This window comes from Oncorhynchus mykiss, chromosome 22 (assembly GCF_013265735.2).
Source record: "Oncorhynchus mykiss isolate Arlee chromosome 22, USDA_OmykA_1.1, whole genome shotgun sequence".
Classification (NCBI taxonomy): Eukaryota; Metazoa; Chordata; class Actinopteri; order Salmoniformes; family Salmonidae; genus Oncorhynchus; species Oncorhynchus mykiss.
Window position 1 is genome coordinate 39,589,664 of NC_048586.1, and position 21,742 is coordinate 39,611,405.

A 21,742-nucleotide genomic window follows, 5' to 3' on the forward strand; every position below is an offset into this window, starting at 1 on the left:
GTAAGCAGGTATCTACTTGGAGTCATTGGGAGCTCAGATCTTGTAGCAAAACCGTGTCTCAGCCATAGTAATATAAAGGCAATTAGTAAGGCAGTCAGACACGCAGACGCTTTGCCTCTCAGTACTAATAAGATGAAGAGCGCGTCAGAAAATGCCATTAGCAGGATGCTCTGCTCTTAAAGGCAATGTCCCTATCTGGTGATGACAGCATTAGCCTTACTAAAGACCCAATCAACTCAGATGTTCCACAGACACGACGGTGTATCAGTAACTTACAAAACAATCCACAAGCCTCGTGACCACGAAGATAAAAGTTATACCCACCAAACCACCTTTACAAAGCACCCGATACACAATGTCACGTCTTTGTTTTTAATCCAAGTTTATTGAACACAGTCATTATGAAATACCAACAGGAGGCTATTAATCCATCATTTGCACAGTATGTTGTACCTCAGTCTCGCACACATAAAATAATATTCTCTTTTTCACATTCACTTTCTATTCATGGACACATTTGATTTGAATATTTTTGTAATTATTTTGGTTACTGACAGGTACTTTGGCACAGTACACAAAGTAAGGACTTGAAGGGTGAGTGTGGAAATCTGTTGGTTCTGACGGGCAAGGACAGGAACAGGGGGGACCAAACAGTGTTTGAGGAGAGTACAGAGTGCACAGACAACATCCATAAAGCACAGAGATGATAGGACGATGCTTTATATCAACCAATCAGTGACTGACTGTAAGAAGTCCACTCCAGGAGCTGTGCCAAAGTGTCTCAACTCACTGCACAGGAAATTACCTAATGTGTCCAGGAAGTCCTTCAAACCAATCAGACACCATCTGTCCTTCATGGCAAACAGCTTGTGATTCTCCAGCCAGATTGGATTTAGTAGATAAAGGGCAATGGAATCACTCTTCCATTTTTAAACCAGTCCGTCTGCAGGGTATAATCACTGTAGTTATATGAACTCTCATCTTGTAGTCCGTGTACTTTCCTATATCCTGTGCCTCTAGCTCGGTCTCCTATCAAACAGTGATAGGACCAGAGATGCTCTATAATGTTATCCTTGAGACAGGCTTAGACAGTCCTCCCAGTCCCTCACCTGGTCCATGATGTCTGTTCTGTAGTAGGTAGCAGCAGTGTTATGTGTATCTGAGTCTGTCATGGGTGGAGGTGGAGGTGAAGGGGGCCTCCTCTGGACCTCTTCTCCCTGGCTGGTGGCCTGGAGGTTGGGCCTGGCTACACCATGCCTTCACTGCGTTTGCTCCTCCACACCACTAGGGCAGTCATGAGCAACGTGACAAGGATGGGCACCACGATGAATGGCCCAAGGATACGGTTGGGCGGATCACGCAGCAGCCGTCCCGACAGGGAGCAGTCGTGGAAGTAGTGCTTGTGGATGCGGATGAAGAACTCGTCCACCAGCCGGTTGGGCCAGAAACAGTCCATCTTCAGGGCGATCAGGTAGGTGCAGTTGGTGAGCTCACCGTAAGGTCTGTAGGGAGAGACGGAAAGGAACAGTGGGAGGTCACATTAATGGAATGAAGACGAGGTTTGGTTTGTGTCCCGTACATCCCAATGAGGGTAAATAATAGCCTACACCTTTGAATAGACATTTAGGACAGTTTGGGGTTCTTAATGGGTCTCCAAAGTGTGGTTTTTAAATTGAACACCAGTTTCATGATCTACAGTGTAATCTTTATTGAACCTTTTATTTAAGCAGGGAGCCATGCTGATACCAAGAGCAGAACAGAACACATCAATAAACAACAATTACACCATATCTATATACACATCAATTACACTATACATATCAATTACACTACACATATCTATATACATATCAATTACACTACACATATCTATATACATATCAATTACACTATACATATCAATTACACTATACATATCAATATACACATCAATTACACTATACACATCAATTGCACTATACATATCAATATACACATCAATTACACTATACATATCAATTACACTATACATATCTATATACATATCAATTACACTATACATATCTATATACACATCAATTGCACTATACATATCTATATACATATCAATTACACTACACATATCTATATACATATCAATTACACTATACATATCTATATACATATCAATTACACTATACATATCAATTACACTATACATATCAATTACACTACACATATCTATATACATATCAATTACACTACACATATCTATATACATATCAATTACACTATACATATCAATTACACTATACATATCAATATACACATCAATTACACTATACACATCAATTGCACTACACATATCTATATACACATCAATTACACTGTACATATCTATATACACATCAATTACACTACACATATCTATATACATATCAATTACACTATACATATCTATATACACATCAATTACACTATACATATCTATATACACATCAATTACACTATACATATCTATATACACATCAATTACACTATACATATCTATATACACATCAATTACACTATACATATCTATATACACATCAATTACACTATACATATCTATATACACATCAATTACACTATACATATCTATATACACATCAATTACACTACACATATCTATATACATATCAATTACACTATACATATCAATATACACATCAATTACACTATACACATCAATTGCACTATACATATCTATATACACATCAATTGCACTATACATATCTATATACATATCAATTACACTACACATATCTATATACATATCAATTACACTATACATATCAATTACACTATACATATCAATATACACATCAATTACACTATACACATCAATTGCACTACACATATCTATATACACATCAATTACACTGTACATATCTATATACACATCAATTACACTACACATATCTATATACATATCAATTACACTATACATATCTATATACACATCAATTACACTATACATATCTATATACACATCAATTACACTATACATATCTATATACACATCAATTACACTATACATATCAATTACACTACACAGTTTACGTTGAAAGTTTACATACACCTTAGCCAAATACATTTAAACTCAGTTTTTTTCAATTCCTGACATTTAATCCTAGTAAAAATTCCCTGCCTTAGGTCAGTTAGGATCACCACTTTATTTTAAGAATGTGAAATGTCAGAATAATAGTAGAGAGAATGATTTATTTCAGCTTTTATTTCTTTCATCACATTCCCAGTGGGTCAGAAGTTTACATACACTCAATTAGTATTTGGTAGCATTGCCTTTAAATTGTTTAACTTGGGTCAAACGTCAAACTTGGGCCAAAATTCACCCAACTTATTGTGGGAAGCTTGTGGAAGGCTACCAGGAACGTTTGACCCAAGTTAAACCATTTAAAGGCAATGCTACCAAATACTAATTGAGTGTATTTGAACTTCTGACCCACTGGGAATGTGATGAAAGAAATAAAAGCTGAAATAAATCATTCTCTCTGCTATTATTCTGACATTTCACATTCTTAAAATAAAGTGGTGATCCTAACTGACCTAAAGACAGGGAATTTTTACTAGGATTAAATGTCAGGAATGGTGAGAAACTGAGTTTAAATGTATTTGTCTAAGGTGTATGTAAACTTCCGACTTCAACTGTATATCTATGTACACATCAATTACACTGTACATATCTATATTACACAACAATACATTGAAAAGCAACCCCAAAACATGAAGAAGCTAAACACAAATCATATGAAACGAACACATTCTTCAGTAAAAGGGCCCTCTAACATCTACCTGGACTGCCTTCATGGAACGTACTGTAGGCAATGTTAATTTGAAGTTAGGGGAGAGACTTTGAAAATGAAATACACAAACGGGATACACACACTAATGGTGCAATCAACCGTCGTGTGCAAATCAATATTTTCCCTCATACAGCTCTCTGCGTGTGACTGTGCTCCCTCGTGTGTATAGGCCTGCCATGATTGAGAGTAATGACCCCTGGTAATGACAGAGGACAGATAGAGAGTGAAAAACACAGAGACACACATCCACCCTCCCCTCCTCCTGAACAAGAGCTCTCCCCCCTCTCCTCAGAACATGCCCTCCATATGGCCTGCTCTTTCTACCCACATCCTCCCTGGTGTGGCATGCCTGGCATAGCTAGGACCTTTTTATAATCCACAGGTGTCCCCTAACACAACCGAGGAGTAATGTCTGTCTCAGCTTACCCAATCCCCCAGTGGGAGAGTGATACACAGGGTAAAAGGCAGACCATCTGGCTCATCTTCCAAGGCAGACAGACATTATAATCATGCATCGTGATCATTATGAACAGAAGAGAGAGGAAGAGAGAGAGGAACGAGGGAGAGAGATGAGAGAGAAAGAATGAAAAAGAGAGGAAAGAGAAGAGAGAGAAATAGTGATAGTTGATATTCTGTGTAGGAGAACACAGTGTAAAATTAGACCTCAGCAAGAATAGAAATATGAGCAAACCCCTATTCTCTCCTCACATTTATCCACTACAGATGTACGGCCATGACCAATTTATTGACATGACAGGATTCAATACCTTTATATTACAGCTGCTTTATTGAAAGAACACTCTTGCCAAAGTCACGTCATCTGCAACATTTCATCATCGGAGGAAATTAATCGTTGCTAGACAGTCCCTTTTCTCTCCCTGTACATTTCTCCAAAACATTTCTCCCTAAGAGCCAATGGCGATGCTTCATTGGCTAAGGCAAGGGCACCCCTGCTAACTGGAACCTATTCTGTACTGAGAACTAAGAGATTTATAATAACCCAGATATGGCACAATTTCAAGAGCTCCGCTAAAACGTGTCTTGTCTCAACACACACAGGAGGTTGTATCTTCCCTTGTCAGTATTAACTTATCTTGTCTGAACTCACACACATATACCTGTAATCATTTCTTCTGTATGATCCTATCTTCTTTACATGACTTAATGTGGAGTATATATACTCTGGCTCTTCTAATACAGTTTAGCTATGTGACCTGCTGAACTATGTGTAGTGGGGGTATGCATATGCAGAAGGTGTGGTAGTTATTGTAATTCTTTGGTACTATGGCATATGTATTGCCTTACCTCCTCACGCCATTTGCACACACTGATTTTGTGTTATTGACTGTTAGTTTGTTTATTCCATGTGTAACTCTGTGTTGTTGTTTGTGTCACACTGCTTTGCTTTATCTTGGCCAGGTCGCAGTTGCAAATGAGAACTTGTTCTCAACTGGCCTAGCTGGTTAAATAAAGGTGAAATAAAAATGTATAAAAAAATTGTCCTTATAGTTTTATATCGCATCAGAAGAGAACAGTGTTATTCCCCTTGTATTATTTCTACAGATCCCCCTCCTTCCTGCTCTTACAGGAGACATGTCAGTTTAAATCCACCCCTTCCTTCCTGCTCTTCTAGGAGACATGTCAGTTTAAATCCACCCCTTCCTTCCTGCTCTTCCAGGAGACATGTCAGTGTAAATCCACCCCTTCCTTCCTGCTCTTCCAGGAGACATGTCAGTGTAAATCTACCCCCTCCTTCCTGCTCTTCCAGGAGACATGTCAGTTTAAATCCACCCCCTCCCTCCTGCTCTTCCAGGAGACATGTCAGTGTAAATCTACCCCCTCCTTCCTGCTCTTCCAGGAGACATGTCAGTTTAAATCCACCCCCTCCTTCCTGCTCTTCCAGGAGACATGTCAGTTTAAATCTACCCCCTCCTCCCTGCTCTTCCAGGGAACATGTCAGTGTAAATCTACCCCCTCCTCCCTGCTCTTCCAGGAGACATGTCAGTGTAAGTCCACCCCCTCCCTCCTGCTCTTCCAGGAGACATGTCAGTGTAAATCTACCCCCTCCTTCCTGCTCTTCCAGGAGACATGTCAGTTTAAATCCACCCCCTCCTTCCTGCTCTTCCAGGAGACATGTCAGTTTAAATCCACCCCCTCCTCCCTGCTCTTCCAGGGAACATGTCAGTGTAAATCCACCCCTTCCTTCCTGCTCTTCCAGGAGACATGTCAGTTTAAATCCACCCCCTCCTTCCTGCTCTTCCAGGGAACATGTCAGTTTAAATCCACCCCTTCCTTCCTGCTCTTCCAGGAGACATGTCAGTTTAAATCCACCCCTTCCTTGCTGTTCTTCCAGGAGACATGTCAGTTTAAATCTACCCCCTCCTTCCTGCTCTTCCAGGGAACATGTCAGTGTTAATCCACCCCTTCCTTCCTGCTCTTCCAGGAGACATGTCAGTTTAAATCCACCCCTTCCTTCCTGCTCTTCCAGGAGACATGTCAGTTTAAATCCACCCCCTCCCTCCTGCTCTTCCAGGGAACATGTCAGTGTAAATCTACCCCCTCCTTCCTGCTCTTCCAGGAGACATGTCAGTGTAAATCCACCCCCTCCCTCCTGCTCTTCCAGGAGACATGTCAGTGTAAATCTACCCCCTCCTTCCTGCTCTTCCAGGAGACATGTCAGTTTAAATCCACCCCCTCCTTCCTGCTCTTCCAGGAGACATGTCCGTTTAAATCCACCCCCTCCTCCCTGCTCTTCCAGGGAGCATGTCAGTGTAAATCCACCCCTTCCTTCCTGCTCTTCCAGGAGACATGTCAGTTTAAATCTACCCCCTCCTTCCTGCTCTTCCAGGGAACATGTCAGTGTAAATCCACCCCTTCCTTCCTGCTCTTCCAGGAGACATGTCAGTTTAAATCCACCCCTTCCTTCCTGCTCTTCCAGGAGACATGTCAGTTTAAATCCACCCCTTCCTTCCTGCTCTTCCAGGGAACATGTCAGTGTAAATCCACCCCTTCCTTCCTGCTCTTCCAGGAGACATGTCAGTTTAAATCTACCCCCTCCTTCCTGTTCTTCCAGGGAACATGTCAGTGTAAATCCACCCCTTCCTTCCTGCTCTTCCAGGAGACATGTCAGTGTAAATCCACCCCTTCCTTCCTGCTCTTCCAGGAGACATGTCAGTGTAAATCCACCCCTTCCTTCCTGCTCTTCCAGGAGACATGTCAGTTTAAATCTACCCCCTCCTTCCTGTTCTTCCAGGGAACATGTCAGTTTAAATCCACCCCTTCCTTCCTGCTCTTCCAGGAGACATGTCAGTGTAAATCCACCCCCTCCCTCCTGCTCTTCCAGGAGACATGTCAGTGTAAATCTACCCCCTCCTTCCTGCTCTTCCAGGAGACATGTCAGTTTAAATCCACCCCCTCCTTCCTGCTCTTCCAGGAGACATGTCAGTTTAAATCCACCCCCTCCTCCCTGCTCTTCCAGGGAACATGTCAGTGTAAATCCACCCCTTCCTTCCTGCTCTTCCAGGAGACATGTCAGTTTAAATCCACCCCTTCCTTCCTGCTCTTCCAGGAGACATGTCAGTGTAAATCCACCCCTTCCTTCCTGCTCTTCCAGGAGACATGTCAGTTTAAATCCACCCCTTCCTTCCTGCTCTTCCAGGAGACATGTCAGTTTAATCCACCCCTTCCTTCCTGCTCTTCCAGGAGACATGTCAGTGTAAATCCACCCCTTCCTTCCTGCTCTTCCAGGAGACATGTCAGTGTAAATCCACCCCTTCCTTCCTGCTCTTCCAGGAGACATGTCAGTTTAAATCCACCCCCTCCTTCCTGTTCTTCCAGGGAACATGTCAGTGTAAATCTACCCCCTCCTTCCTGTTCTTCCAGGAGACATGTCAGTTTAAATCCACCCCTTCCTTCCTGCTCTTCCAGGAGACATGTCAGTTTAAATCCACCCCCTCCTTCCTGCTCTTCCAGGAGACATGTCAGTTTAATCCACCCCTTCCTTCCTGCTCTTCCAGGAGACATGTCAGTTTAAATCCACCCCCTCCCTCCTGCTCTTCCAGGGAACATTTCAGTGTAAATCTACCCCCTCCTTCCTGCTCTTCCAGGAGACATGTCAGTGTAAATCCACCCCTCCCTCCTGCTCTTCCAGGAGACATGTCAGTGTAAATCTACCCCCTCCTTCCTGCTCTTCCAGGAGACATGTCAGTGTAAATCTACCCCCTCCTTCCTGCTCTTCCAGGAGACATGTCAGTTTAAATCTACCCCCTCCTTCCTGCTCTTCCAGGGAACATGTCAGTGTAAATCCACCCCTTCCTTCCTGCTCTTCCAGGAGACATGTCAGTTTAAATCCACCCCTTCCTTCCTGCTCTTCCAGGAGACATGTCAGTTTAAATCCACCCCCTTCCTTCCTGCTCTTCCAGGGAACATGTCAGTTTAAATCCACCCCCTCCTTTCTCTCTCACATACTGTCCTCTTCGATGTCCTCTTTACTGTTTACTTTCCATACTGCAACATTAGAGGCCTTGGAAGCTGTTGACAGACTGACTGATGGCAAGAAACACAGACAGACAGACGGGTTGACACACACACACACACACAGTCACACATATGCACACGCATGCACGAAACAAGACTCCAAAGCAGTACCTAGTGTTCACACTGCTTGCTATAAACGGTTAGCTAACATTTCACTGCCTCCGCTCCGATCACCCAGTTCCCATTCCAGAACAAAAAGAATGGCACCTTGCGTTATAAACCAACAGGTGGTCAAAAGTCCCCTAACCTTCCTCGATGTACAGAAGCAGCTGCAACCTGGACTTGGGTAGACGTAACATAGTAAATGTCAATCCGAGACGCTCCAATTAGTATGATATGTTATGTTTCGTATGGTATGTATTTATCTGTAGAGGTCCATCATCCTTTTAGTATGTTTTTTTACGATTTACAATTTCTATGATACAGTATGTTATGAATTTGCTAAATGTATATGTTACGAATAAAAATCAAATCAAATCAAATAAAATTTTATTTGTCACACACACATGGTTAGCAGATGTTAATGCGAGTGTAGCGAAATGCTTGTGCTTCTAGTTCCGACAATGCAGTAATAACCAACAAGTAATCTAACTAACAATTCCAAAACTACTGTCTTGTACACAGTGTGAGGGGATAAAGAATATGTACATAAGGATATATGAATGAGTGATGGTACAGAGCAGCATAGGCAAGATACAGTAGATGGTATCGAGTACAGTATATACATATGAGATGAGTATGTAAACAAAGTGGCATAGTTAAAGTGGCTAGTGATACATGTATTACATAAGGATACAGTCGATGATATAGAGTACAGTATATACGTATGCATATGAGATGAATAATGTAGGTTAAGTAACATTATATAAGGTAGCATTGTTTAAAGTGGCTAGTGATATATTTACATAATTTCCCATCAATTCCCATTATTAAAGTGGCTGGAGTGTGTTGTGTTGTGGCTAACGTTAGTTAGGTGGCTACGGCTAATGTTAGCTGGGTGGCTACGGCTAACGTTAGCTGGGTGGCTACGGCTAACGTTAGCTGGGTGGCTACGTCTAACGTTAGCTGGGTGGCTAAGGCTAATGTTAGCTGAGTGGCTAAGGCTAATGTTAGCTGGGTGGCTAAGGCTAATGTTAGCTGTGGTTAAGGCTAATGTTAGCCAGGTGGCAACCATTAGAGTTAGGGGTTAGGGTTAGGGTAAGCCATAGCCGTGGGGGGTGCTGTGAGGGTGGTGGTGCTGCAAGACTGGGGGGGTGGGGGGGGGGGGGGGGATGCACAGAAGAAGAAGAAATTGTGCGCTGAAAACATCTATATTGGTCCACTAATACAGGGCTAGTAAAGGTCTGTTAATACAGGGCTAGTAAAGGTCTGTTAATACAGGGCTAGTAAAGACCCAGTGTTACAGACGTCTATATTGGTCTGCTAATACAGGGCTAGTAAAGACCCAGTGTTACAGACGTCTATATTGGTCTGCTAATACAGGGCTAGTAAAGGCCCAGTGTTACAGACGTCTATATTGGTCTGCTAATACAGGGCTAGTAAAGGCCCAGTGTTACAGACGTCTATATTGGTCTGCTAATACAGGGCTAGTAAAGGCCCAGTGTTACAGACGTCTATATTGGTCTGCTAATACAGGGCTAGTAAAGGCCCAGTGTTACAGACGTCTATATTGGTCTGCTAATACAGGGCTAGTAAAGGCCCAGTGTTACAGACGTCTATATTGGTCTGCTAATACAGGGCTAGTAAAGGCCCAGTGTTACAGACGTCTATATTGGTCTGCTAATACAGGGCTAGTAAAGGCCCAGTGTTACAGACGTCTATATTGGTCTGCTAATACAGGGCTAGTAAAGGCCCAGTGTTACAGACGTCTATATTGGTCTGCTAATACAGGGCTAGTAAAGGTCTGCTAATACAGGGCTAGTAAAGACCCAGTGTTACAGACGTCTATATTGGTCTGCTAATACAGGGCTAGTAAAGGTCTGCTAATACAGGGCTAGTAAAGGTCTGTAAAGGAATCGCAAGCGCCACGCTCTACCAACTGAGCCACATCATCACCAATCACTTGCTGTCTCAATGTACTCAATTACTGTATTGTGCATCGTTCTTCTTCATGGTGATGTAAAGTCTACAGGTACAAACCTCGATGACCAGCCTATGTACTATACAGTAATGCACATTTACAGTAAGTGGTTTGTAAGGATGGTAAATCAATACTGCACAAAAACGGGTTGTTTTCGCCACATGACGCCACATTTAAAAAGGGCAGGAGGGCAACCCCTTGTAAGTCATATCAATGGGCGAGTGGCTCTGTGACATTTACTGAAGACCTTGCTCTGGATAATGTCTTGAGAGCTGATTTTCCTCATCCCCCCCCCCCCCCCATCAACCCTCATGACAAAGTCATATAGTTACATATTGAATCAGCAGTGTAAAGGTTGAGACTTTGAGATACAATGTCAGACTCTGCCAATTCATCATTCAATATCTTTATTAAACAGGCATCAGAAAGATCGTAATCTCAGAGATTTGGAGTGCCATATAGCTGACTGTGCCTGCTTATATTTGCTATTGAAAACTGAATGTTGAACAACTGAAAGAGATCACTTGTTTCCTGCTCCCATTATGTCATCCCATGTCATTACATAAATGATCCAAATGAATGACTTTGAAAGCTTTGTTTCTGTAACAGAGGATGATACAGAGAGATGGTAATTGACAAGCTAGAGAAAGAGCTTAGTTTGTTTAGGGTTTGTTTGCTCCATTGACTGGAAACAAATGGGAACAAACACAACTCATGTGGGAGTCTGAGGCAAACAAAGCGTGAAGCAAATTGGATCCCTTTTTATTTGTTGTTGCTGCAGTGAGAAGCCAAACTGGTGCATTGTATTGTATTACAAAACATTCTCCCGATGCCTTTCTCTGTTTTTCTGCTTGAATGAAAAAAAGAAAGGAGATTTTCTTATTTACTGAAATAAGAAAGTAAACAGGATGTTAGAGAGTACTTGGTCAAAGGAATTGTCCGTAGAGCTCCGAGACAGGATTGTGTCGAGGCACAGATCTGGGGAAAGGTACAAAAACATTTCTGCAGCATTGAAGGTCCCCAAGAATACCGTGGCCTCCCTCATTCTTAAATGGAAGACATTTGGAATCACCATGACTCTTCCTAGACTTGGCCGTTCTGACTAACTGAGCAATCAGGGGAAGAAGTGCCTTGGTAAGAGAGGTGACAAACAAGCCGATGGTCACTCTGACAGAGTCCCTCTGTGGAGATGGGAGAACCTTCCAGAAGGACAACCATCTCTGCAGCACTCCACCAATCATGCCTTTATGGTAGAGTGGCCAGACAGAAGTCACTCCTCAGTAAAAGGCACATGACAGCCCACTTGGAGTTTTCAAAAGGCACCTAAAGACTCTCAGGCCATGAGAAACAAGATTCTTTGGTCTGATGAAACCAAGATTGAACTCTTTGGCCTGAATACCAAGCGTCACGTCTGGAGGAAACCTGGCACCATCCCTACGGTGAAACATAGTGGTGGCAGCATCATGCTGTGGGGATTTTTTTCAGTGGCAGGGACTGGGAGACTCGTCAAGATCGAGGCAAAGATGAACGGAGCAAAGTACAGGGAGATCCTTTATGAAAACCTGCTGCAGAGCTCTCAGGACCTCAGACTGGGGCAAAGGTTCATGTTCCAACAAGACAACAACCCTAAGCACACACCTAAGACAATGCAGGAGTGGCTTCAGGACAAGTCTCTGCTTGTCTTTGAGTGGCCCAGCCAGAGCCCGGACTTGAACCTGATCAAACATCTCAGGAGAGACCTGAAAATAGCTGTGCAATGACGCTCTCCATCCAAGCTGACAGAGCTTGAGAGGATCTGCAAAGAAGAAACGGAGAAACTGCACAAATACAGGTGTGCCAAGCTTGTAGCGTCATACCCAAGAAGACTCAATGCTGTAATCGCTGCCAAAGGTGCTTCAACAAACTACTGAGTAAATGTGATATTTTCTTTTTTTTTTATGAATTAGAAATAACTTTAAAAAAACTGTTTTTGCTTTGTCATTATGGGGTATTGTGTGTAGATTGATAAGGAAAAATCAAGGGGTCTGAATACTTTCTGAAGGCACTGTACATATATAGAGTACCAATCAAAAGTTTGGACACACCTACTCATTCAAGGGTTTTTCTTATTTTTACTATTTTCTACATTGTATAATAATAATGAAGACATCAAAACTATGAAATAACACATTTGGATCATCTAGTAACCAAAAAAGTGTTAAACAAATCAAAATATATTTCATATTTTAGATTCTTCAAATTTGCAGCCTTGATGACAGCTTTTCACACTCTTTGCATTCTCTCAACCTGCTTCACCTGGAATGTTTTTCCAATAGTCTTGAAGGAGTTCCAACATATGCTGAACACTTTTTGGCTGCTCTTCCTTCATTCTGCAGTCCAATTCATCCCAAACCATCTCTATTGGGTTGAGGTCGGGTGATTGTGGAGGCCAGGTCATCTGATGCAGCACTCCATCACTCGCCTTGGTCAAATAGCACTTACACAGCCCTTACACATTGTCCTGTTGAAAAACAAATGATAGTCCCACTAAGCACAAACCAGATGGGATGACATATCGCTGCAGAATGTTGTGGTAGCCATGCTGGTTAAGTGTGCCTTGAATTCTAAATAAATCACAGATAGTGTCACCAGCAAAGTACCCCCACACCATCACACCTCCTCCTCCATGTTTCATGGTGGGAACCACACATGTGGAGATCATCCGTTCACCAACTCTGCGTCTCAAATTTAAACGCATCAGACCAAAGGGCAGATTTCTACCAGGTCTAATGTCCATTGCTCATGTTTCTTGGACCAAGCAAGTGTCTTCTTCTTATTGGTGTCCTTTAGTAGTGGTTTCTTTGCAGCAATTTGACCACGAAGGCCTGATTCACGCAGTCTCCTCTGAACAGTTAATGTTGAGATGTGTCTGTTACTTGAACTCTGTAAAGCATTAGTTTGGGCTGCAATTTCTGGGGCTGGTAACTCTAATGAACTTATCCTCTGCATCAGAGGTAACTCTGGGTCTTCCTTTCCTGTGGTGGTCCTCATGAGAGCCAGTTTCATCATAGCGCTTGATGTTTTTTTGCGACTGCACTTGAAGAAACTTTCAAAGTTAATTAAATGTTCCGTAATAACGGACCATCATGTTTTAAAGTAATGGTGGACTGTTTGCTTATTTGAGCTGTTCTTGCCATAATATGGACTGGGTCTTTCACCAAATAGGGCTATGTTCTGTATACCACCCCTACCTTGTTACGAAACAACTGATTGGCTCAAACGCATTTAGAAGGAAAGAAATTCCACAAAGGCACTTTTAACAAGGCACAGCTGTTAATTTAAATGCATTCCAAGTGACCACCTCATGAAGCTGGTTGAAATTACCTCATGTAGCTAGCTACCTCATGAAGCTGGGGTGGCAGGTAGCCAAGTGGTTAGAGCGTTGAATTAGTAACCGAAATGTTGCAAGATCAAATCCCTGAGCTGACAACGTACAAATCTTTTGTTCTGAACAAGGCAGTTAACCCACTGTTCCTAGGCTGTCATTGTAAATAAGAATTTGTTCTTAACTGACTCGCCTAGTTAAATAAAGATAATTAACAACTGAGGTGGTTGTTGTAATAGTGCTCTGTCCTAAACCCTGACTGAGGTGGTTGTTGTAATAGTGCTCTGTTCTAAACCCTGACTGAGGTGGTTGTTGTAATAGTGCTCTGTTCTAAACCCTGACTGAGGTGGTTGTTGTAATAGTGCTCTGTTCTAAACCCTGACTGAGGTGGTTGTTGTAATAGTGCTCTGTTCTAAACCCTGACTGAGGTGGTTGTTGTAATAGTGCTCTGTCCTAAACCCTGACTGAGGTGGTTGTTGTAATAGTGCTCTGTTCTAAACCCTGACTGAGGTGGTTGTTGTAATAGTGCTCTGTTCTAAACCCTGACTGAGGTGGTTGTTGTAATAGTGCTCTGTTCTAAACCCTGACTGAGGTGGTTGTTGTAATAGTGCTCTGTTCTAAACCCTGACTGAGGTGGTTGTTGTAATAGTGCTCTGTCTTAAACCCTGACTGAGGTGGTTGTTGTAATAGTGCTCTGTCCTAAACCCTGACTGAGGTGGTTGTTGTAATAGTGCTCTGTTCTAAACCCTGACTGAGGTGGTTGTTGTAATAGTGCTCTGTTCTAAACCCTGACTGAGGTGGTTGTTGTAATAGTGCTCTGTTCTAAACCCTGACTGAGGTGGTTGTTGTAATAGTGCTCTGTTCTAAACCCTGACTGAGGTGGTTGTTGTAATAGTGCTCTGTCCTAAACCCTGACTGAGGTGGTTGTTGTAATAGTGCTCTGTTCTAAACCCTGACTGAGGTGGTTGTTGTAATAGTGCTCTGTTCTAAACCCTGACTGAGGTGGTTGTTGTAATAGTGCTCTGTTCTAAACCCTGACTGAGGTGGTTGTTGTAATAGTGCTCTGTTCTAAACCCTGACTGAGGTGGTTGTTGTAATAGTGCTCTGTCTTAAACCCTGACTGAGGTGGTTGTTGTAATAGTGCTCTGTCCTAAACCCTGACTGAGGTGGTTGTTGTAATAGTGCTCTGTTCTAAACCCTGACTGAGGTGGTTGTTGTAATAGTGCTCTGTCTTAAACCCTGACTGAGGTGGTTGTTGTAATAGTGCTCTGTTCTAAACCCTGACTGAGGTGGTTGTTGTAATAGTGCTCTGTCCTAAACCCTGACTGAGGTGGTTGTTGTAATAGTGCTCTGTCCTAAACCCTGACTGAGGTGGTTGTTGTAATAGTGCTCTGTCCTAAACCCTGACTGAGGTGGTTGTTGTAATAGTGCTCTGTCCTAAACCCTGACTGAGGTGGTTGTTGTAATAGTGCTCTGTTCTAAACCCTGACTGAGGTGGTTGTTGTAATAGTGCTCTGTCCTAAACCCTGACTGAGGTGGTTGTTGTAATAGTGCTCTGTTCTAAACCCTGACTGAGGTGGTTGTTGTAATAGTGCTCTGTCCTAAACCCTGACTGAGGTGGTTGTTGTAATAGTGCTCTGTCCTAAACCCTGACTGAGGTGGTTGTTGTAATAGTGCTCTGTCCTAAACCCTGACTGAGGTGGTTGTTGTAATAGTGCTCTGTCCTAAACCCTGACTGAGGTGGTTGTTGTAATAGTGCTCTGTCCTAAACCCTGGCTGAGGTGGTTGTTGTAATATTGCGCTGTTGTAAACCCTGACTGAGGTGGTTGTTGTAATAGTGCTCTGTCCTAAACCCTGACTGAGGTGGTTGTGGTAATAGTGCTCTGTCTTAAACCCTGACTGAGGTGGTTGTTGTAATAGTGCTCTGTCCTAAACCCTGACTGAGGTGGTTGTTGTAATAGTGCTCTGTCCTAAACCCTGACTGAGGTGGTTGTTGTAATAGTGCTCTGTCTTAAACCCTGACTGAGGTGGTTGTTGTAATAGTGCTCTGTTCTAAACCCTGACTGAGGTGGTTGTTGTAATAGTGCTCTGTCTTAAACCCTGACTGAGGTGGTTGTTGTAATAGTGCTCTGTCCTAAACCCTGACTGAGGTGGTTGTTGTAATAGTGATCTGTCTTAAACCCTGACTGAGGTGGTTGTTGTAATAGTGCTCTGTTCTAAACCCTGACTGAGGTGGTTGTTGTAATAGTGCTCTGTCTTAAACCCTGACTGAGGTGGTTGTTGTAATAGTGCTCTGTTCTAAACCCTGACTGAGGTGGTTGTTGTAATAGTGCTCTGTCTTAAACCCTGACTGAGGTGGTTGTTGTAATAGTGCTCTGTCCTAAACCCTGACTGAGGTGGTTGTTGTAATAGTGCTCTGTCCTAAACCCTGACTGAGGTGGTTGTTGTAATAGTGCTCTGTCTTAAACCCTGACTGAGGTGGTTGTTGTAATAGTGCTCTGTTCTAAACCCTGACTGAGGTGGTTGTTGTAATAGTGCTCTGTCTTAAACCCTGACTGAGGTGGTTGTGGTAATAGTGCTCTGTTCTAAACCCTGACTGAGGTGGTTGTTGTAATAGTCCTCTGTCCTAAACCCTGGCTGAGGTGGTTGTTGTAATAGTGCTCTGTCCTAAACCCTGACTGAGGTGGTTGTTGTAATAGTGCTCTGTCCTAAACCCTGACTGAGGTGGTTGTTGTAATAGTGCTCTGTCCTAAACCTTGACTGAGGTGGTTGTTGTAATAGTGCTCTGTCTTAAACCCTGACTGAGTTGGTTGTTGTAATAGTGCTCTGTTCTAAACCCTGACTGAGGTGGTTGTTGTAATAGTGCTCTGTCCTAAACCCTGACTGAGGTGGTTGTTGTAATAGTGCTCTGTTCTAAACCCTGACTGAGGTGGTTGTTGTAATAGTGCTCTGTCTTAAACCCTGACTGAGGTGGTTGTTGTAATAGTGCTCTGTCCTAAACCCTGACTGAGGTGGTTGTTGTAATAGTGCTCTGTCCTAAACCCTGACTGAGGTGGTTGTTGTAATAGTGCTCTGTTCTAAACCCTGACTGAGGTGGTTGTTGTAATAGTGCTCTGTCCTAAACCCTGACTGAGGTGGTTGTTGTAATAGTGCTCTGTCCTAAACCCTGACTGAGGTGGTTGTTGTAATAGTGCTCTGTCCTAAACCCTGGCTGAGGTGGTTGTTGTAATATTGCGCTGTTCTAAACCCTGACTGAGGTGGTTGTTGTAATAGTGCTCTGTCCTAAACCCTGACTGAGGTGGTTGTTGTAATAGTGCTCTGTTCTAAACCCTGACTGAGGTGGTTGTTGTAATAGTGCTCTGTTCTAAACCCTGACTGAGGTGGTTGTTGTAATAGTGCTCTGTTCTAAACCCTGACTGAGGTGGTTGTTGTAATAGTGCTCTGTCCTAAACCCTGACTGAGGTGGTTGTTGTAATAGTGCTCTGTTCTAAACCCTGACTGAGGTGGTTGTTGTAATAGTGCTCTGTCCTAAACCCTGACTGAGGTGGTTGTTGTAATAGTGCTCTGTTCTAAACCCTGACTGAAGTGGTTGTTGTAATAGTGCTCTGTCTTAAACCCTGACTGAGGTGGTTGTTGTAATAGTGCTCTGTCCTAAACCCTGACTGAGGTGGTTGTTGTAATAGTGCTCTGTCCTAAACCCTGACTGAGGTGGTTGTTGTAATAGTGCTCTGTCCTAAACCCTGACTGAGGTGGTTGTTGTAATAGTGCTCTGTCTTAAACCCTGACTGAGGTGGTTGTTGTAATAGTGCTCTGTCCTAAACTCTGACTGAGGTGGTTGTTGTAATAGTGCTCTGTCCTAAACCCTGACTGAGGTGGTTGTTGTAATAGTGCTCTGTCCTAAACCCTGACTGAGGTGGTTGTTGTAATAGTGCTCTGTTCTAAACCCTGACTGAGGTGGTTGTTGTAATAGTGCTCTGTCCTAAACCCTGACTGAGGTGGTTGTTGTAATAGTGCTCTGTCCTAAACCCTGACTGAGGTGGTTGTTGTAATAGTGCTCTGTCCTAAACCCTGACTGAGGTGGTTGTTGTAATAGTGCTCTGTTCTAAACCCTGACTGAGGTGGTTGTTGTAATAGTGCTCTGTTCTAAACCCTGACTGAGGTGGTTGTTGTAATAGTGCTCTGTTCTAAACGCTGACTGAGGTGGTTGTTGTAATAGTGCTCTGTCCTAAACCCTGGCTGAGGTGGTTGTTGTAATAGTGCTCTGTTCTAAACCCTGACTGAGGTGGTTGTTGTAATAGTGCTCTGTCCTAAACCCTGGCTGAGGTGGTTGTTGTAATAGTGCTCTGTTCTAAACCCTGACTGAGGTGGTTGTTGTAATAGTGCTCTCTTCTAAACCCTGGCTGAGGTGGTTGTTGTAATAGTGCTCTGTCCTAAACCCTGACTGAGGTGGTTGTTGTAATAGTGCTCTGTTCTAAACCCTGACTGAGGTGGTTGTGGTAATAGTGCTCTGTTCTAAACCCTGACTGAGGTGGTTGTTGTAATAGTGCTCTGTCCTAAACCCTGACTGAGGTGGTTGTGGTAATAGTGCTCTGTCTTAAACCCTGACTGAGGTGGTTGTTGTAATAGTGCTCTGTTCTAAACCCTGACTGAGGTGGTTGTTGTAATAGTGCTCTGTCCTAAACCCTGACTGAGGTGGTTGTTGTAATAGTGCTCTGTCCTAAACCCTGACTGAGGTGGTTGTTGTAATAGTGCTCTGTCCTAAACCCTGACTGAGGTGGTTGTTGTAATAGTGCTCTGTTCTAAACCCTGACTGAGGTGGTTGTTGTAATAGTGCTCTGTCTTAAACCCTGACTGAGGTGGTTGTTGTAATAGTGCTCTGTCCTAAACACTGACTGAGGTGGTTGTTGTAATAGTTCTCTGTCCTAAACACTGACTTTTCATACTTTTGGAATATTTCCTGGTAACAATGAAAAATGTGGGTTATTGATGCCAACAATGATGAGCGCTGCACACTTACGCAGCCTGGGATCCAATTGGTCGTCCTCTGTGGATTTCTTGTTATCTATTGCTAGAAAAGCATCCAGGAGTTGTTATTCTGTAAATAGCCTAAGAAGTACATGGTCAGCTCTGGACAAGACAGCTTGTACCTACACTTCAGTACTCAGGTCTATAGTTTTTCCATGTTCATTTTCCTTCATCTACTGTAACTTCTTTATTCCTGAAGGGTTCTTCCCTCAGTGTGTTTGAGTCTAAATCGTACCAATTGTAGCGAGGAGTCAGAGGAAACAGAGATGTCATCTGGGCGTGGTGTTTGATGTAAATCTTATATGCACATGGATATACTTTTCATGAGGGAAATCTTTTATAAGCTCACCTCATCAACGCGGTTGTTCACAACCCTAAATGTTTAATTGAAGGAAGCACCTATGTTATTGGAGTACTTTGAAGTACGGTCGCTCAACTGGAACTGCGTGGTGTCAGGAGAGTCCTTCTCCCGCCAAAACCACCTTTCCAAACACTTTTTCCGTTTGATTCTGGCTCGAAATTAAAATGGATTTGTGTCACCACTCCTCCACAAAGTGTGCCACACACATAGAATGCCTCATTCCTCATTCATTCCTCATACTCCTTGCAAACCTCGGCATCCCATACAGGCCACTCTGTCAAACTCTTAGAGACAAAAGTGTTCATTTTTTCATCAAGTTAGCTGCCTGTGTCATTGCAGCACTTGATGGGAGGGAGATACAGTACATGCCTGTGTCCCTTTCTTTCCTGTGTGTGTTGCTAGACCAAAGATCTAGTTCTACCAGAGTTCTGTAGAAACGTTCTACAGCTTTAATCTATAATTCTACAGTTCTATAGTTCTACAGCTTTAATCTACAGTTCTATAGTTCTACAGCTTTAATCTACAGTTCTATTGTTCTACAGCTTTAATCTACAGTTCTATAGTTCTACAGCTTTAATCTACAATTCTATAGTTCTACAGCTTTAATCTATAATTCTACAGTTCTATAGTTCTACAGCTTTAATCTACAATTCTATAGTTCTACAGCTTTAATCTATAATTCTACAGTTCTATAGTTCTACAGCTTTAATCTACAGTTCTATAGTTCTACAGCTTTAATCTACAATTCGACAGTCCTCTAGTTCCACAACTTTAATCTACAGTTCTACAAATTTAATCTACAATTTGGCAGTTCTATAGTTCTAGATCTATACTGAACAAAAATATCAACGCAACATGTCAGGTGTTGGTCCCATGTTTCATGAGCTGAAATAAAAGATCACAGAAATGTTCCATACTTACCAAAAGCTTATTTCTCTCATATTGTGTGCACACATTTGTTTACATCCCTGTTAGTGAGCACTTCAATAAGCTGATTAAACAGCAGGATCATTACTCAGGTTCACCTCGTGCTGGGGACAATAAAAGGCCAGTCTAAAATGTGAAGTTTTGTCACACAACACAATGCCACAGATGTCAAACGTTTTGAGGGAACGTGCAATTGGCATGCTGACTGTATTAATGTCCACCAGAGCTGTTGCCAGAGAATTTAATGTTCATTTCACTATCATAAACTGCCTCCAATGTAATTTTAGAGAATTTGGCAGTATGTCCAAACGGTCTCACAACTGCAGATCTTGTATAACCACGCCAGCCCAGGACTTCCACATCCGCCTTCTTCACCTGTGGGATCGTCTGAGACCAGCCACCCCGGACAGCTGATGAAACTGAGGCCTATTTCTGTCTGTAATAAACCTCTTGTGGAGAAAAACTCATTCTGATTAGCTGGGCCTGGCTCCCAAGTGGGTGGACCTATGCCCACCCATGGCTGCGCCCCTGCCCAGTCATGTGAAATCCATAGATTAGGGCCTAAGGAATTTATTTCAATTGACTGATTTCCTGATATGAACTGTAACTCAGTAAAATCATTGAAATTGTTGCATGTTGCGTTTATATTCTTGTTCAGTGTATGTTCAGAGGAAAGTTCTGCTGCCCTACAGAATCTCAGTTCTGTTGCCCTACAGAATCTCAGTTCTGCTGCCCTACAGAATCTCAGTTCTGTTGCCCTACAGAATCTCAGTTCTGTTGCCCTACAGAAGCTCAGTTCTGCTGCCCTACAGAATCTCAGTTCTGCTGCCCTACAGAATCTCAGTTCTGTTGCCCTACAGAATCTCAGTTCTGTTGCCCTACAGAAGCTCAGTTCTGCTGCCCTACAGAATCTCAGTTCTGCTGCCCTACTGAAGCTCAGTTCTGCTGCCCTACAGAATCTCAGTTCTGTTGCCCTACAGAATCTCAGTTCTGCTGCCCTACAGAATCTCAGTTCTGCTGCCCTACAGAATCTCAGTTCTGTTGCCCTACAGAATCTCAGTTCTGCTGCCCTACAGAAGCTCAGTTCTGCTGCCCTACGGAAGCTCAGTTCTGCTGCCCTACAGAATCTCAGTTCTGCTGCCCTACTGAAGCTCAGTTCTGCTGCCCTACAGAATCTCAGTTCTGCTGCCCTACAGAAGCTCAGTTCTGCTGCCCTACGGAAGCTCAGTTCTGCTGCCCTACAGAATCTCAGTTCTGCTGCCCTACAGAATCTCAGTTCTGCTGCCCTACAGAATCTCAGTTCTGCTGCCCTACAGAATCTCAGTTCTGCTGCCCTACTGAAGCGCAGTTCTGCTGCCCTACTGAAGCTCAGTTCTGCTGCCCTACAGAATCTCAGTTCTGCTGCCCTACTGAAGCTCAGTTCTGCTGCCCTACGGAAGCTCAGTTCTGCTGCCCTACTGAAGCTCAGTTCTGCTGCCCTACAGAAGCTCGTTCTGCTGCCCTACGGAAGCTCAGTTCTGCTGCCCTACTGAAGCTCAGTTCTGTTGCCCTACAGAATCTCAGTTCTGCTGCCCTACGGAAGTTCAGTTCTGTTGCCCTACAGAATCTCAGTTCTGTTGCCCTACAGA

At 43.1% G+C, this 21,742-nt stretch overlaps 1 protein-coding gene across 1 annotated transcript in view; it reads right to left on the minus strand.

The window, feature by feature from the left end:
• Window positions 1-365: 365 nt before the first annotated feature.
• Window positions 366-21,742, minus strand: part of ramp1 (receptor activity modifying protein 1) — a 90,141-nt gene continuing 68,764 nt past the window's right edge. Inside the window, exon 3 of the mRNA XM_021579710.2 lies at window positions 366-1,502. Within this exon, the coding sequence (XP_021435385.1) occupies window positions 1,247-1,502 (256 nt within the window). The 3' untranslated portion in view covers window positions 366-1,246. The remainder of the gene's footprint in view (window positions 1,503-21,742) is intronic.